This window comes from Aquila chrysaetos, chromosome 15, assembly GCF_900496995.4.
Source record: "Aquila chrysaetos chrysaetos chromosome 15, bAquChr1.4, whole genome shotgun sequence".
NCBI lineage: Eukaryota > Metazoa > Chordata > Aves > Accipitriformes > Accipitridae > Aquila > Aquila chrysaetos.
Window position 1 is genome coordinate 24,484,993 of NC_044018.1, and position 17,149 is coordinate 24,502,141.

At 37.0% G+C, this 17,149-nt stretch overlaps 1 protein-coding gene across 1 annotated transcript in view; it reads right to left on the minus strand.

Annotated features, from left to right (window-relative positions):
* CSMD1 (CUB and Sushi multiple domains 1) overlaps positions 1-17,149 on the minus strand; it is a 1,239,551-nt gene that overhangs the window by 644,383 nt on the left and 578,019 nt on the right. The window contains exons 4-5 of the mRNA XM_030037616.2: positions 15,440-15,634; positions 1,674-1,881 (exon numbers count right to left, since the gene is read on the minus strand). Of these exons, the coding sequence (XP_029893476.1) occupies positions 1,674-1,881; positions 15,440-15,634 (403 nt within the window). The remainder of the gene's footprint in view (positions 1-1,673; positions 1,882-15,439; positions 15,635-17,149) is intronic.

Genomic DNA, 17,149 nt, shown 5'->3' on the forward strand with positions numbered 1-17,149 from the left:
TGACCTTTAAAGGTCCCTTCCAACCCAAACTATTCTATCATTCTATGATCCTAGGAACATATAATAAAACCTTAGCTTTTAGTGATCAGAGTTTAGCATTATTAAAAAAAAATATCTCCAACCCAAAAAACAAATATCACAGAAAACGAGAAAAATATTTAAACTGAATTCTAGGAGAAGTAAGATTCTTATGATATCTCCAATTTTCAACGTAACACTGATCAATAACATATGAGATCAATGCAGAGTATATTTCCATTGCTTTGTGCTCATGTTCTTCTACATCAGCTATTATCAGAAATCTTCTGGGGAACAGATATATAGATGTGACTGCCTGCAAATGTAAAGTTATTCCTATATTTGCATGTTCAATTCAGTAACAGATTAATTTCTTGCAACAAAGTTGCAATTATGTTGTTAGGTGTTTACCAGAGCCTCATACATGAAATTAAATGGACAGATTTTTATGCTCTGCTGCAAGAATCCATCAGCTCTTCCCTTTCAAGATTTCAGCTTCTGGTCCTTAGAACCTCTAATAAGAAAACATTGGCATTGATGAGTGTTGTGCATGTTTGTGCATGAGAAAGAGGCAAACGGGGTACTCGCATATTGTACTTTCAACAGACATAAGCACTTGATATGAAGCTGCTTCGCTGACTGCTGTTACACAACTTTTCGTCGTGTGGAAATATTAGAGTGTAATCTTGTGATATAGATACAGAAATATCTTCAAAACAAAGTTTTTACATATTTGTCAAGCATGGTTGCCACACTTTTTTATTTTCAACAAATCAGATGCTACCTAGAACTTCACAATTATTAATATATTGTACCGCCTAGCCTGTTATGACATTAAAATAATAGTGAGATGGCTTCAGATCTCCAGAAAGGCATTCTGAAGAACTATCAGTCATCTGTGAGCAGCAGATCGGTATTCTTTCTAGGCTACATTTTATAGCAGTGGCGCATATGTCCAGCACAAGACGTTCTCAGAGATGAAAAAAATGAAAACCTGCATATGTAGCATGCAGAGAAATCATAATACAAACTGTTCTGCAATTTAATCTATTCCCATAGACAGAACTATCATCTTTTATTTAGTACAGAGAATGTAGGTTTAGTATTATAATTACGAAGCCCTAATATTGCTAAGCAAACAGTTTTAACATCAGCCAACATAAGATAATAATACTTGCATACATGAGTACATGTAGTAAGACTGAGTTAGAGCCTGTTTAGAATAAAATGGCATCTATTTGCTCTCTATATACTCCTGTCTTATTGTGAGGCTGAATTTTGCTCACTACTTTCATTGCTGGAGTACAGTATCATGATAAACCATTCAAGACACAACATCAGAAAATATTCTCATACCAAGTTCAAATATGTAACATCAATAAATGCTCACTGCTAAGATACCTTAAAAATATAACTCTCAAACATGGAGGTAAATAAAAGGAAGGATCAAGATTCAGAAAGAAGAAGAATCAAACTACTACATTTTTTTTCAGTTCTGGAGGGTGAAAGGGACCAAAGGAAGATGCATAACAAAATGGTCATTACTAACAGGTAGAAAATATCTCAAATATCTTAAATATCCTTTAATATCTTTTCACAATACTCATCAGAAAAGAAAAACAGAAACTGAGATCTTTACAAGATCTCTGACTTACCATATTGATGGTGCTTCTGTTCCACTGATCTCTAAGAAGTCATATCCTTCTTCTAACTGGAAGTCAGTAAAGACCAAAGCAATAGTATCCCCTGGTTCAGCCAATATGGTCCAGGTGCAATCAGCATTATTTTCATACTCAGAAGGGAAGTGAGGACTTGAAATAGTTCCGCTTGTCCCACGTAGTGTCCCTCCACAAGCTCCTTCAGCTGAAGAACAGAATATCAATTACTAGTGGAGCTGCACTTCAAACTAGTGAAGCGTCGTTGTTTCTGCCATAGCAAACCCAGCTCTTCCCTTCTGTACGTAGAAATATATGCACCCACAGAAACAAAATACTATCCAGGTGAACGGAATCGAACATTTTCTGGCCTTTAAACTGCAGAGATTTTTCGTTTGGATTTTTTGACTTTTTTTCCTTGTTGGTGACACAAGGCCAAACAAGAATAAGGCTAGCAGAGACACTTAGTACAAGCTGATCTGGAAAACCTGTACTTTGGCTCTCTGAAAGTGTCCACAGAAGCCTAAGAAAGAACTGGGCAGAGAATCACAGAAATACAGTTAGTGCTTCTGTGATATAAATTAAAAAATATGGAACATTTCTTTTCTAAAGATCTCTCTCATTTCTTATAACTATAAAAAATTGCATAAAAAATATTCCTATAGATTTAAATGCTGTCATAAACTAGGAAGCATTAATGAACTCATACTAGCCATTCTCAAGTTTTTTGTTCTGAATCAGGATGTTTACAGATGGCAAATAAATTCAGAATGTTTTGTTGCCAGATGGACCTTCCAAGGTTCATGCATCATCAGTTAATAACATATATTTTTTTTTAATGGTTATTAACCAAATTTCAAAAAATACAGAGCACAGGAATTTCCTGGTAAGCCTGGAATGTTGTTTAATATGCTGTCAAAGGATTTAGCAGACTTGTACTCTTCCTTGCCCCATAAGATTTCATTAAAAGCTTTAAAGATATGCTGATTATTAGTAGTATTGGGTATTAAAACATATAATTAAAACAAACAAAACAAAACATGTCATCCATACAATTCACTGGCATAAAAAATTAAAAATTCATCAACTGGCTTTTGGTGTGTTATAATGTGGCTATGAAAGCTACTGCAATAGTAAGTAATTAAAAATATTTCCGCATAGGTGGATGATCAGAAGAGAAGCATTTCATTTTTATCTGTTTTATCATCTTTACTTAATGCTATTATCATTAGGTATTATTTGCATACTATAAGTGCATGTGGAGAGTTAAAAACAAATAGCTTGGCAAGGTGCATGGCACAAGGAACTTACAGTCTAATTAGGATAATAACTGAATAGCTAATTAAGACCACAGAGATGGGTAGGAGTAGAGCTGCTCTTCTCAATCACAGTTGAAAGCCTGTCAGTGAAAGTGAGTTTTAAAGGAAGATTTGAAGGAAAAAGGATTAATTTGAATCAAAAGAAGAGGAATACTGTGGCTGGACATTAAAAAAGGGAGACTATTAAAAGAGGATAAATAGCTAATAAGGGACCGAAACAAAAGGAAAAATTGGGAGAAAGGCAGAAACATAACAATTTCTTTAACATGTAAGTATTGTATGGACCATTAATTTGACTAAAAAGAGGAGAGAAAGCTGCTGAAGAGATTCGAACAGGTAGTTATCTTTACTTTTCTATATGCAAAGTAAATTTTGACATAAAGAAACGTAACATAACCTTGGCTACCAAAGCCTTACTGAGTTTCATGATTTCCTGAGACACAAATTTCTCAGAGGAGAGCAGCTCTTTTTGAGAAATTTCCTGTCTTACTTTCTGGATCCTGATATTTATGTGTTCTTTTTTAAATGAAGGAGATTGGGGGGTGGAATAGGTCTACGCTCCTAAAAGATTTCTTTTTGTTGGTGAAATCAGGCCATTTCTGTGATTCCTGCCTCAATTCCTGGCTTTTTATACAGTGCATATTGAAAGGGCCATTGTGCCTCTGAGGGATGAAAGGGGAAAGGAAGTGGAAATTAAAGAACTCATGGATAAAGGCGAGGATCAGAGTCAAAATTCCTGGTGCATAATACATGCAAAGATCAGAAAGGAGAACCAAGGTTTGTTATCCAATAACATCTGGAATGACCCTTTTTTCCTTTTTTTAAAAAAACTGCATAGCTTTCAAGCACTTCAGATCATCATCTAACCCAGCAAAGAAAAACAAATTAACTTCATACATCCTGTGCCAATACTTCAGTACAGACACTAACACTGAGTTATTGATTTCCACTGCGGTCATCATCAGTATCAGAGTTTGAATGAACAATCAAAATCCCAAACCTGATAATTTCCACCCTCTCTTTTTTTCAGGCTTTCTACTTGTTCATATTTTGTCATAACAGTGTGGGATTGTTTTTATTTATTTTTTTTTAAAGAATCAAAATGTAAGAGTGTGAGTTCCAGTTAATGATGCATACAGGTTCTACCTGTATTCCTGAAAGGCAGCAAGCCGGCTTTTCCCACCCAGGGTAACCAGCAAGATGTGCAAAATCCTAAGTCAGCCATAACTCTTTGGTACCAGCCACTTGCTGTTAAATTTTGTTATGATAACATTCTTAATGACACCATCTCCCACTGTGTTTATACTGACATTAAGTAACATGCTAGTGGTAATTACAATGCTACTCAGTGTTTCTGCTGCAGAGCCCTTGAATAAGCTTTGAGCTCTAAAGCTCTGAATTTTACAGCTGACAAGGAAGGCTTATGTAGTTGATTATTTCTGGCAGTCACATGCAAAAATCTAAATTTATACGCTGTGCATTACCAATGAAAGCCAAAGGAACTCAGGCTGCTACAGATATCTGCCCAGAGGGATGCATAGCTTTTCAATCTATTCATAACACCATTTCGAAGAGGTTTGCGAGAAACCAAGTTAGCCCAGAAATTGAAAGGGAACATTAGTCAGGTAAGACCACGGAAGCTAACTCAGACCAGAGCGTCGGTATTTTCTCTCTGACAGATGTGGATGCGTTAGGGAAAGACCACGGCAAAAGCAGCTGCACAGAATGATCTTTCCTTTGACATATTCCCCATGTTCCAGGAACCTGTGGTTTGGGGACTTCCTTCATCATAGGTGGCACCCAGGCTAAGGCAACCAGACTGTAGAATGCTAAAATGTGATATATCACCTACGAGTGAGCACAGGCAGGCAGGATGTGGCCACACCGCTCGCAGGGTAGGAGACAAACTCTCCGGACATACACTGTGTTTCACCAGCTGGCCCCAGAGCTACTTGGCCTCCTTGGATTGATCGTCCTTCTTGGCCACGGCCTTCTCTGTGTTATGCTTTTGACAGAGCTAGAACAGTGCTCAGGAATCTTAATGCATCACTGTGCTTGAAGTAATTTGATAGCAGATAGTGCCTCAGGCTTCATGAATTCAAACTCTAAGTGATTAACAAATTGCATTTTAAAATGTGCAAGCAATTAATTCCAAACACTCATGGTTATTTTCAAGTTGTAAGCAACTGCACAAAGTGCTGTTTGTATCAGCATAAATGACTACTTGAAGTATAAAGCTACAAATATTTGGATCTCTCAGTAGTCAGGAATTAAGTGCTCTGAAGTTAGAGAACGTGCATCATATAAAGTACACATGCAAACACATATGGCTGGCACCGCTTAACAAAAACCATATATACTGTATAGATGTGCAGCTTAGATAAAACAGATAAACATATCCATCAAGTTAATGTATGTAAAAATCAAAAGAATCACTGAGGAACCATGGCAGTCAATGAAAAATCTTCCATTTTTCTTTAAACTAGAAAGAGTCATTTCACCAAAAATAACAATCTGACAATTTTGGTTTGCATAAATGAGATCTTGCAACACGAGAGATGCAAGCCCTGCTAAGCAGATATCCAAGGATGGGATTAGAACAGAAACAGGATGTTACAAAACTTCCTTATTTAAATTGGTTTAGATATCTTTCGAACATTCAATCATTTTTACTGGACTTTCCTCTCCTTCCCACACAAATGCCATCCAGAGTGCAATGTTCTGTATTCTATATGCCTTATTTATACAAAAACTAATAAAATGTTTATGCAAGTGAAAAGTGTTTATTGCATAATAATATAATAACCAAATAACCCCCCATTTAAAACCCATCTAACCTTTCAAAATTAACTTAGAAACCAAGTTTAAATGATCAGAATTGGCTATTCAAGTTCAGTTTATACTGAAAGGTTCTCATTTGAAAGATCATTTTACTACATTACTGTTGTAACATAACTGATGAAAACATAGCTGTGACTTAAAATACAAAATTCATAGTAATAAAGAAGTTTTTTCCTGTTATGTCATTCATAGTCATTTTGTTACCTCTTTATCACTAGCAACAGAATAGATGCAATTAAAAACTTGAGTGATATTTCATAAATCATCATCAAATGACATATTGTCATTTTAAGTCACATTTTGTAAGTCTTATCAATTAAAGAAAATTGCAGCTTTACAGGGTTCTAAATGAACCATAGACGTACATTATCTAGCATGCCTTATTAAAAATACCACTGAAACAGTTCTTTATTTATTGAGGCTGGAGAGCAGCACCCCATAAAGAGATCTGGGGGTTTGGGTTGATGGCAAGTTGAATATGAGTCAACAGTGTGCCCTGGCAGCCAAAAGGGCCAGCCGTGTCCTGGGGTGCATCAAGCACAGCATAGCTAGCTGGTCAAGGGAGGTGATTGTCCCACTTGACACTGTACTGGTGCGGCCCCACCTCAAGTACTGTGTGCAGTTTTGGGTGCCTCAATACAAGAAGGCTATCAAACTATTATAGTGTGTCCAGAGGAGGGCAACCAAGGTGGTGAAAGGCCTCAAGGGCAAGACTTATGAGGAGCGTCTGAGGTCACTTGGCTTGTTCAGTTTGGAGAAGAGAAGGTTGAGGGGTGACCTCATCACAGTCTACACGTTCCTCAAGGGGGGCAGTGGTGGGGAAGGTGCTGATCTCCTCTCTCTGGTGACCAGCGATAGGACACGAGGAAATGGAATGAAGCTGCGTCAGGGGAAGTTCAGACTGGACATTAGGAAAAGGTTCTTCACTGAGAGGGTGGTCAGTCCCTGGAACAGGCTCCCCAGAGAAATGGTCACAGCACCAAGCCTGTCAGAGTTCAAGGAGCATCTGGCCGACATTCTTAGTCAAAGAGTTTAGTTTTAGGTAGTCCTGCAAGGAGCAAGGAGTGGGACTCGATGATCCTTATGGGTCCCTTCCAACTCGAGATATTCTGTCATTCTGTGATTTATTCAATTCTTTATTAAATGGCATTTTTCTGTAGTTCGTTTGTGAAAAAGTAGATTATTGCACCTCATTTAATAAAATTCTACGTTACAGAAAACATATCTAGGAAATAATCATGAATGATTACTTTCACAGATATATGCTTTGGATATTTTGGAAATGGTTAACATGAGGAGTTAGTTAACTGACTTTTTGAAATAAGACTTTAAAATTACCATTTTAAAACGTCTTACTGACAAAAACCTAAAAACAAGCCATAGTATATCAATGCCAAGTTTAAAAATAAATTTTAGTATGTCAATGCCAACTGTCAAACTGCTAAACTGCCAGATTCATAAAGACCAAAAACATCGCTAAGTGTTACAATGGTATAGCATTACACATTCATCAGACAACTCATTGATCTAATCTAGTTCCAACTGGCAGCCAGCTCTTTAACCATCAAAATATTCACCTCTACTTGCTAATCTTCTTTAATATTTCAGGTTTTTATAGACTTTGTTATGAATAGGTAAAAGCCAGCACCTGTGCTTCTTTTCTGCGTTTTAAAAAAATGAAACTTGTCAGAAGGTTGTGTTTTTCTTCCTATCATCACTTGAATCCAGATGTACTGCATCCCAGATAAGTGCTCTAATCAGTTTGCCTCCCTTTCTCAATTTCTTCTCTTGCTGTTGATCAACTTCACATAAATTAAATACTCATTAGACCATACAACAAAGATGAATTTTCTTTCTCTCTCCAGGGTTTTCAAAGGACACTTCAAAATAATTTGGATTGCTCTCTAAGTAGAATGGGATTTATTTTGTTAAAATTTCAGAAATCATTGTGGTTTCGGAAAATAGTGTCTATTTTACATATATTAAAAAGTCAGATTTCTCACCTCAAGTTAATAATATGTACAAAATAGAAACACAGAAATTGTTGCAATTTGTTTAGGCACCTGTGGGCACCCATTGCAGCCGTAGCACTACTTTGAACATTTTAGCTTTGACACTTCAGTGAGCTTGGTCTAAGGAGACCCCAGCAGGGTTGTCCCATAGTTACTCGCCCTGACAATACTGGACTCAGTGGGGGAGGTCTCGTACTTCCTGGGGCTTGAGATTTGTCCATTTTTTCTTCGTAAACATTGTGCTTAATGTAGCAGCCTTTTACAATTCTTATTCATTCATATCAGTTTGTTATATTACAAAGACCTATTCCCCCTCCATCCACTCTGGAGAGGAAATCTGATCTATTAGTCAACAAAGTTATAAATTTCAAATAAGACAGAAATAGTGATGGACAAACTATTTGCTAACCTGGCAGAAAAGTTCAGCTGTTAACTGATAGTATGTGCTTGAGAAAACTTAAAATCAAAACCCCAACTCTGCAACCTTTTTCATGCAAAAACTTGGTCTTAAGAGAAAATAGCTAGATTAAGTAGTTCAAAAATTAATCAACGGTCTGTAATCTCTTACTCTCTCTCCCACAGAAATGAAAGATCAGTCTTCCGGATATCTTGTGAAGACTCTCTTCTTTTTCAATTAAGTATACTAAGCTTTTTTCCAGTGATATGATAACCCTTCACTTGAGAATATATTTTTTTTTTAACACTGATAATGATCCCTTAAAATAACAGTCTACAACAAATTAATAGTAAAGCCCTAATTTTGAAGCAAAAAGAGAAAAGGCTGAATTGTTTGAGGGCAAATTAATGACTGTTGCAGATTTTACATATATTTTTTAATAATTGGGAAAGTTAATCCAGTTATTCCCAGAAGTCTATGTGCAGTTATGAAACCCTTCATCTTTTTATGACTGCCCCTGAGGTTTGTTTTTAATTTTTAGTAAATCCTTATATCTTCCTCTGATGTTAACTTTGCTTGTGTTCCTAATGGTCAGACTGAAGTCCTCTTTTTCATTCTTTGACTTTACTATACCATTCTGGGTACCTTCACTATGTACTGTTCATCTCATTTCTCACTTCTTGTTCCTGTCTTCCAGGCACCTTATTGCACAGATCCAGCTTTGACCTGGCTTATTTTCTTTTTTTTTTAATCGGGTCCCTCCATACCTACTGATACACATTAGAACAAGAATATATAAACATAGCTATATGTATTTGTAAATATATATATACATACTTATACACACAAAGACATTTATAAGAAAGAACACTTGTAGCTGTGTCCATATCTCCATTGGGTGTGATCTAGTCAGTCCTGCACTACTGCGTAAGAAATTATACAGTATATCCTATCTGCTTTTCCTGAAACACTTCTCTGACTTCTTATTTCACCAGTCACAATGAGTTTCATTCAAATATCATGTCAATGTAAACATTGCACCAGTTCAGATTATTCTGAAAGTGAACAAAATTGCTCAGGCAGGAATCTGCCACGTCACTCTAAAAATTAGATTTGGGAAAATATTCTCACTTTATCATGTAACGTGACATCAATAAGCAGAATTGTTGGGAAACTTTCTTTTTCTTTCCCTTTATTTTTTCTATTTTTTTTTTTTTAATAAACGTGGATAAATGATGGGATCAGGTCATCTTTTTCTCCTCTTTAAACTTATGAAATCATATTTGCCTGAACTTCAGAGGCTGACAAGAAATTACATCAGAGAACTACTTCCTACCTCAGAAAGTATGGATAACACCAGAAACATCAATTTCTCTTTGCTAGATGTTTTAAAAATATCAGCTCTGAATCTCTGTATTTAGTTTATCTTACTCTATATGGAATCATAAATTCTCCTTCTTTTCTCCCATTATCCATTCTAAGAACACCTTCTTGATTATCTATTCTACACCAAAGTATTTCTCCAATAATATTTCTTAAATCTGGAGCCTGATTAATTATTACTTGATCCTCTTGGACCTTTCTGACATATGATCTCTTTTACTGGTTTGTCTTCTTTATTTATTCTTTATTTTCCCTCCAATAATTGGGTGTCTTTTTAATGATAACATATTACATGTTCTTCCCCTCACAGCTATTTTCATTGTGAGAAAAAGCTTACCATTGTAATATCACTAATCCAATTTGTATTCCTAATGTTAGCTTCATAAAAATCTAAACTCATGCAACTATAATCAACCAGGGATTCTCAAAATTACTGAGAATTGAGAACCTAATTATACCAAGTTCGTTTAGAAGCAGTCACATATCATAAATCAGCTATTAGTGGAGTTACTGCAGAGAATGAAATTAACTTTCAAAATGTTTCAGACTTGTACTGCACAGTATTTCAACCTCAAGATAAAGAAGGCAAATGTTTTGGGTGACACTATTATGGTAGCCAAGATTGAGAAAACAAAGACTTTATCAATTCTTGGAACAAAACCTAGAAGAATAGAATTTCAGTGGGCCATTGATTCTCCCTGTCAATTTTTGTAAGCCACCTATACAATTTTTTGCAGAAACTCGTGGTAAACTTCTTGGTTAGCTTCTAACAGCAGAAAAGTCCATGACTGCTCTTACCATATTGAAAAACACGACTAAGTTTTAATAATTACCTCATCTTTTCAGAATTTGTCTTTGAACTTTTCTTTTGGGGCTGTTTTCTCTTTTGGGGGGACTGTTTTCTATCTTTTTCAGTTTGGAAGTTGCAGTATTTTCACACACCAAAAAATCATAGTTTATTAAAAAAAAAAAAACCAAAACAGAAAAAAAAAAGATAAAGCAAATGTCTTGACAGTCAAATTATCTAAACTTTCTAAAAATGCCATTGACTGCAGCTTTGATTTCTGTTCAGAGTTCGTTCTAAGCCATCAATGAACCAGCAGTACAGTTCAGCTCCAGCACCCTCCGCATGGCTATACTTTAAAGAGAGAACCTCTGAAACTGAGTAGCAGCCGGAGAAACAAAATGGCAGATAGAAGAGTCAATGCTGTCTACATCTTCCTGAAGGCTTAGTAATTCACTAGGAATTTTTCTAGCAGAAACAGCATTTGTACGGTTAGATAATGTATAAATTACTGGACACCAGCTTCTTAATGCTTCTGAAAACATTAAGCAACAAAACTGCAGAAAATAGTAATTTCCTAGCATCAGCAAAGCTAGGGAAACATACCCTAGAGAACAAGGTTATTATAATTTTTTAGTTTATAAACCATGTAGCTTTATTTAACTCTGCTATATTATCTTCCACGGATGCCACGAAATTAGTTTACAATGACAAGAAAGAAAAATACCATCTAGAAACAAAACTGTAACAAAAGGTGCTTTCATAGAAAAGACCAAGGTTCTTAGAGAAACAGTAGTGGAACATTTCTTGCTTGAAGACATAGTGAATGGAAAGGGCTACCTCGTGGCATATGTTCCAGACTGATAAAATGAAATAAAATAAGGAATGTCTAAAATCCCTCATCAAATCCACATTCCACATGAACTCTAAAAATCCACTGAGGCAATGGCTCAGCTCACATAAATCATTAGCTGTTAAATAACTTTTCTGTTACGGTTGTCATTTCTTGACAGAAGGTACACAGAATTCTTTGGATTTCATGTAAGTTCTACAAGGGGTTTAGGACACTGCCTGAGTTTTTATTAATAGGTTAAATTCATAGAGTTACAGTGATGAAGAAAATTTCAGTCCTGTTAGAGACATTTGTATGCAGCGAACACTGCCAAAATGGGCAGTATCTGCAGAAACAGAACAAATATTTAATAGACACTGATGACACCATGAACTTACAACGTGTATATTTTTCTGAAAACTGTTTACTACCTCATATTAGAAGCAAAAAAAAAAAAACCAAAAACACCGACATCTAAGATCAGGCAACTGAAAGGTTAGAAAATTTTTGTTTTCTTCCTGTTTTCGAAGCACTAGTAAAAGAAATCTTTGTGGCATACTGATTGAGATCAAATACAAACAACAGACATGACCCAAATCTCTGCTGTTTTTTTGATTATTAACTCTTACATTTGTTTTGGAGCACAGAAATTTCGAAAATATTTCTTTGCTGTGAGGAATTACATTAAGACCCTTCAGTCACAAGAAACCTTTACAAATTATTACAGAAGACAACAAATACCCTTTGTTGCTCATCCACATGGGTACCAATAATACTGCCAAGGGAGAATTTGAACAGTAAAGGGTGTCCAGAGGGCTTGGGATTAGGGTGAAAAGCACAGGAGACCAGAGGGGTTCTCCTTAATGCAAGAGGAAAAGCTCAGGCAGGAGGATCAGATTCCTGCAGAACAACACTTGACTAAGCAGCTGGTGCTGGGCAACACGGCTTTGACTTCTTTGACCATAGGATCATCTTCGAGGAATAAGGGCAGCAGGGGAGACATGGGATCTGCCTGGCTGAACAGGCCAACAGGTTTGCTGACCTAGCGAGGAGAGCTCCAAACTAAGTTTGTCAGGGATGCAGGCCAAAACCTACAGGCCCAGGGAAGAACACATGGTACGAGGCAATGAATGTTTCTCTCCCTCCCCCTCAGAAAGCAACATGACTGGAAGCCTAGTTGAAGTGTATGCAAAAATGTGCTGCATGGGAAGCAAACTGGACAAACTGGAAGTGCACGTACAGTCACTCAACTTTGGTGTCATCGAGATTACAGAAACCTAGTGGGACAGCTCACCTGACTGGAGGGCTGCAATGGATAGACACAGGCTCTTAGGAAAAGCAGGAAGAAAAGGAGAGGCTGCACCCTACGCAAAGTAGGATCTTGAATGAACAGAGCTCTTCTGCATAACAGGCGACAGGCTCATTGAGCTCCTGCGGGCTAGAATGAGAAGGGGAAGCCAAGAGGGACATCATTATGGTGAATATCTGCTACAGACCACCTGATTAAGAAGTGGTCAAAACCTTTAAACATCTAGAAGTTTCCCAACCACAGGCTCTGGTTCTCATGGGAGACTTTAACCATCCCAACATCTGTGTGGATGGCAGCATAGCAGAGGGTAAGCAATCCATTAGGTTTCTGAGTTTACCAGGAAGAATGTCTTTAATGCAGGCACTGGACAGGCCAACTGGGTGTAGAAAAAAAAAGAAGCACTCAGGTAAGTAGTATTCAACAGCAGCTATGGTTACAATAATCGTGAGCTGAAGATCCTGTGGGAAGTGAGGAAGATAAATAGTAGAACCAGATTTCAACTAATTTGCAAAGTGGTAGACAGGCTCTCATGGGCTGGTGTCTTGAAGGGCCAAGAGGCCCAGAAGAGCTTGTTTGTCTTCAAGGGCAGCTTCCTCAAAGCTCAAGAACGATGCATATATATATGTACATAAATGAACAGGCATAGCAGGAGGCTGCTCGGGCTGAACAGGAAATTCCTGACTGAGGTGTTTTAACTGAAATGCAAAGCCCCCGCCCAAACAGTGTACAAAATGTCAAAGCAGGAATGAGCTACTTGAAAGGAATATAGAAGTGTTGCTCAGGAATGCAGGGATAGAAGAAGGAAGGCCAAAGCTCAGATTGAATGAAAACTGGTGAGGAATGTGAAGAATGGTCATACTAGAAACCATTCTATAGGTATATCAACATCAACAACAAAAGGAAAATGAAGGACATGGTGGTGCTGCTGCTCAGTGGGCTGAGTGACCTTGTGATGAAGACGTGGAAAAGGCTGAGGCACTCAATGTCCCCTTTGCTTCTCCCTTTATTAGCAAAGGGTGCCCTCAGGCCTCCCAATTCTCAATAAAATGCAGAAGTTTCGGGAAGAAAAGTAGTAGCCACAGCACAGGAGAAACAATACAAGAACCTATAGAAGTAAAAAGGATATGTGCAAGTTCATGGTACTTAATGGTATGCACCTAAGGGTTCTTGGTGTGTCACAGTGTGTGGCTGCTCTGTCATCTTTGAAAGGTTATGACAATCAAGGGTGATTCCCAATGACTGGAAAAGAGATAATTTTTCATTTCTCATTTAAAAAAAACCCCAAGGATCCTAGCAACCGTGTATCTGTCAAGTTCACCTCAGACCTCCAGAAAATTATGGTGTAAGTGTTTATGAAAACCATTCCCAAGCACACAAAGGACAAAAAGCTGAACAGGGACAGCCAGCTTTTGCCAATGCAAATCATCCTTGGCTACCTGACTGCTTTCTTTGACAAAAAGATTTAGCCTGACGTTAACAAATTTTTCACAACACAGTTCCCCACTGTATCATTGCAGTCAAATTGAGGGCATACAGACTGGATGGGTGGGCTATTATGTGAGTGAAAAACTGACTGAACGATCAGGCTCAGAGAGCAGAGGCCAATTGTTTAAAGTCAAGCTAGTGGTCAGTGACTTGCATCATTCTCCAGGGATTCAAATTGAGGCTGAATTTATATAATATCTTCACCATGAGTCTGCAGTATGGGATTGAATGCACTCTGACAAGGTTTGCAGATGGCACCCTGAAGGGCAGGACTGCCATTCAGACAGGCTTTGACAACCTGGAAGAATGACAGGAATCTCATGAAATTCCAAACCAGAAATGCTAAGTCTTATACCTGGAACAGGATCATCCTATACCTGGAACAGGAATATCCCACGCAAAAAATATTTGCTAGGTGGGAGCTCTGACAAAATGACCTGAGGTCCTGGTGAAATAGAAGCTGAGTCAGTGGTGCACTTTTGCAGCACTGAAGGCTTACCTCGTATTGGGTTGCATGAGCAAGAACATAGCCAGCAGCTAAAGAGAGAGAGTTAGACAGAGTTCATCTACTTGACACTCAGGAGGCCCCATCTGGAATGCTGTGTCCACTCTACGCTCTTCCAGTACAAAGGAGACACTGGCATTGACAAACTAGAACAAGTCCAGAGAAAGGCCACTAAAATGGTTAAGATGGTAAAGAACATAACGTATGAGACTAGAGAATGAGGGAAATGGATTTTTCAGTCCAGACAAGAGGAGGCTATGAGAAAATCTAACTGCACTGTTTAATTTAGGAAAGATGGAGCCAGAATCTTTTCATAGGTCCACAACAGCAGAAGAGGAAATGGATATAATCTGTAAAAAGATAATTCAAACTGGTCATGAAAATGAGGGCAGCTAGGCACTAGAACAGGTTCCCAGAGAGGCTTCAGAATCTCCATCCATGGAGATATTAAGATTTCAACTGGGCAAAGCCTTGAGCAACCTGGTCTAACTTTGAAGTTATCCATGCTTTAAGCAGGAGTTGGACTCAAAATGATTGGTCCACCAGATGTCCCCTTCAAAGATCATATGGTTGAAGATTTCAAGCTTCTTCCTGGCAGAAGGTTTCCAAAAGCAGAAACTTGGAAAAGTATTTGCCAGGTCCTGCTGTCGAATTGCTATAGCTATGCCCCACGTAAATGAAAAAAGATCAGTAGATAACATCTAGCTCTGAATGTAAACTCTGGAGAGTCATTGCTTCTGAATTGTGATTATAGTTTTAAATGGTGTAGATTTTTAGACAGTACATTAGTACTTTTACATTTAGAAAGTAAAAAAAAATCACCTCAAAATAAATTTATTTAATCTGCTGGTTTAATATTGTCTTTATAATTTAAAGATATTTCATGTCTTCATTTTTACCTCTGCAAAAAGGAACTGGAAAATCCCATGATGCACCATTTCCAGGACTCACAATACATGTCAACATGGCATGGCCTTCTAGGATGTAACCAGAGATACAGCTATATCGGATTTTATCTCCAATGTTGAATCTGGTTCCATGAAGTACTCCTTTAGGTATCTCTCCTGGGTTGCCACAAGTATGACTAGGTAATACTGTCAAAAGAAAGAAGGAAAAATGTTACGGTTAAATTCTGCAGAATGAAGTAATAAATACTTGTCAAACAATTGTAATTAAATAATTGGGTTTATTTTCATTTTTTTAAAACAGTATTCCTTATATAAAAAAGGTTAAATTAGGCTATGGAATGTACTTTCACAAAAGATTTCAGTTGGTAACAGACATCACGACTTTCAAAGCTAATTTCAAACTCATTTCTTGGTTTAACACTCCTTCAGTGAAGTTCTTTACAGATCTATTTTCAAACGAAATATCTTATAAATTTTGCTGTTTCTCCCAAAACTCTGAATGAAGTAAAAGAAGTTTTTATTTAATTCTTTTTTTGTAATATTGCAAAAATATTCATACATCATCATTATGAATCCAGGCAGTAGACGGCACTTTATGTACAGTTTTCGTTTTACTTGATAGAATAGCAATTTAAAAGGATCCAATAATTAACTGGTCTCTGACAGTAATCTGAAGTCTAAAGTATATTAAAGAAGTTTGATTTTCTGCTTATTTTCAAATTACTCCAGGTTCTAGAAAATAAATTAAGTCAGTCTTTGTTAATAGAAACAGAAAATATGAGGGAAACAATGCCTAAGTAGTAACATTGGGCTGATATGAATGGACATAGTTATTTTCTTTTTTATTGCAGAAAGTTACTACCATTTGTAAGCATTAGTTATTTGGAAGAGATTGTCTTAACTCATTATCAGTTTAGAGATGATACTCCTCCACCCAGGAAAAGCAAAAGTGTGTGTTGGGGAGGAGGAAAATGGAATTGTTTTTGTTCTCTATCTCATTTGAAAGTTATTAATGGCATGCCATTCCTTTCATTGAAGTAGTACAAATTAAAATTGTTTAATTTCCTTTAGAGCAGAACAAATAAGTGCAGGAAGCTGAAATATGTCATGAACAGAGCACAAAAGATAAATGTGTTCATCAAAGAAATGGTGGTCTGAAAAGCTCACATGTAATTCTGGTATCATTTCAGAAACTGCGTGTTTCGTGGACAAATTCTTTCACCCCGTACTTCTCTCTTACGTTACTCTACCCATCTGCAGAATAAATATAACCATACTAACCTCACTAACCTGCATGTTGAGAGGATTAATTACTCAATACATGCACATCCTCAGAGTGTTGTAAAGCATTATATCAATATATCAATGCTAATTAAGCCCCATTATACCATGTAAGTTCAATTATTGAATGCACACCCTTAATTCATTACTCAAACAGTTAGTCACACTGGCATTTAAATGATCATAATTACACTTAAGTTACAACCCAAACTACACGAGAAAATTTTGAAAAGGCCAAAAAAAGGCTAAAAAAATTAAAAGAACACTTTCACTTACAACACCCTTTTATGAGAAAAATGCCAAAATCTTCTATAAATATTAACAAGGTAACAAAAGCCACATAACCCTCTAATGAATGATGAGTTAGGTGAATGTTCTACCAATGTTGCAGATCAGAGATCTAACATTTCTGTGCATTAG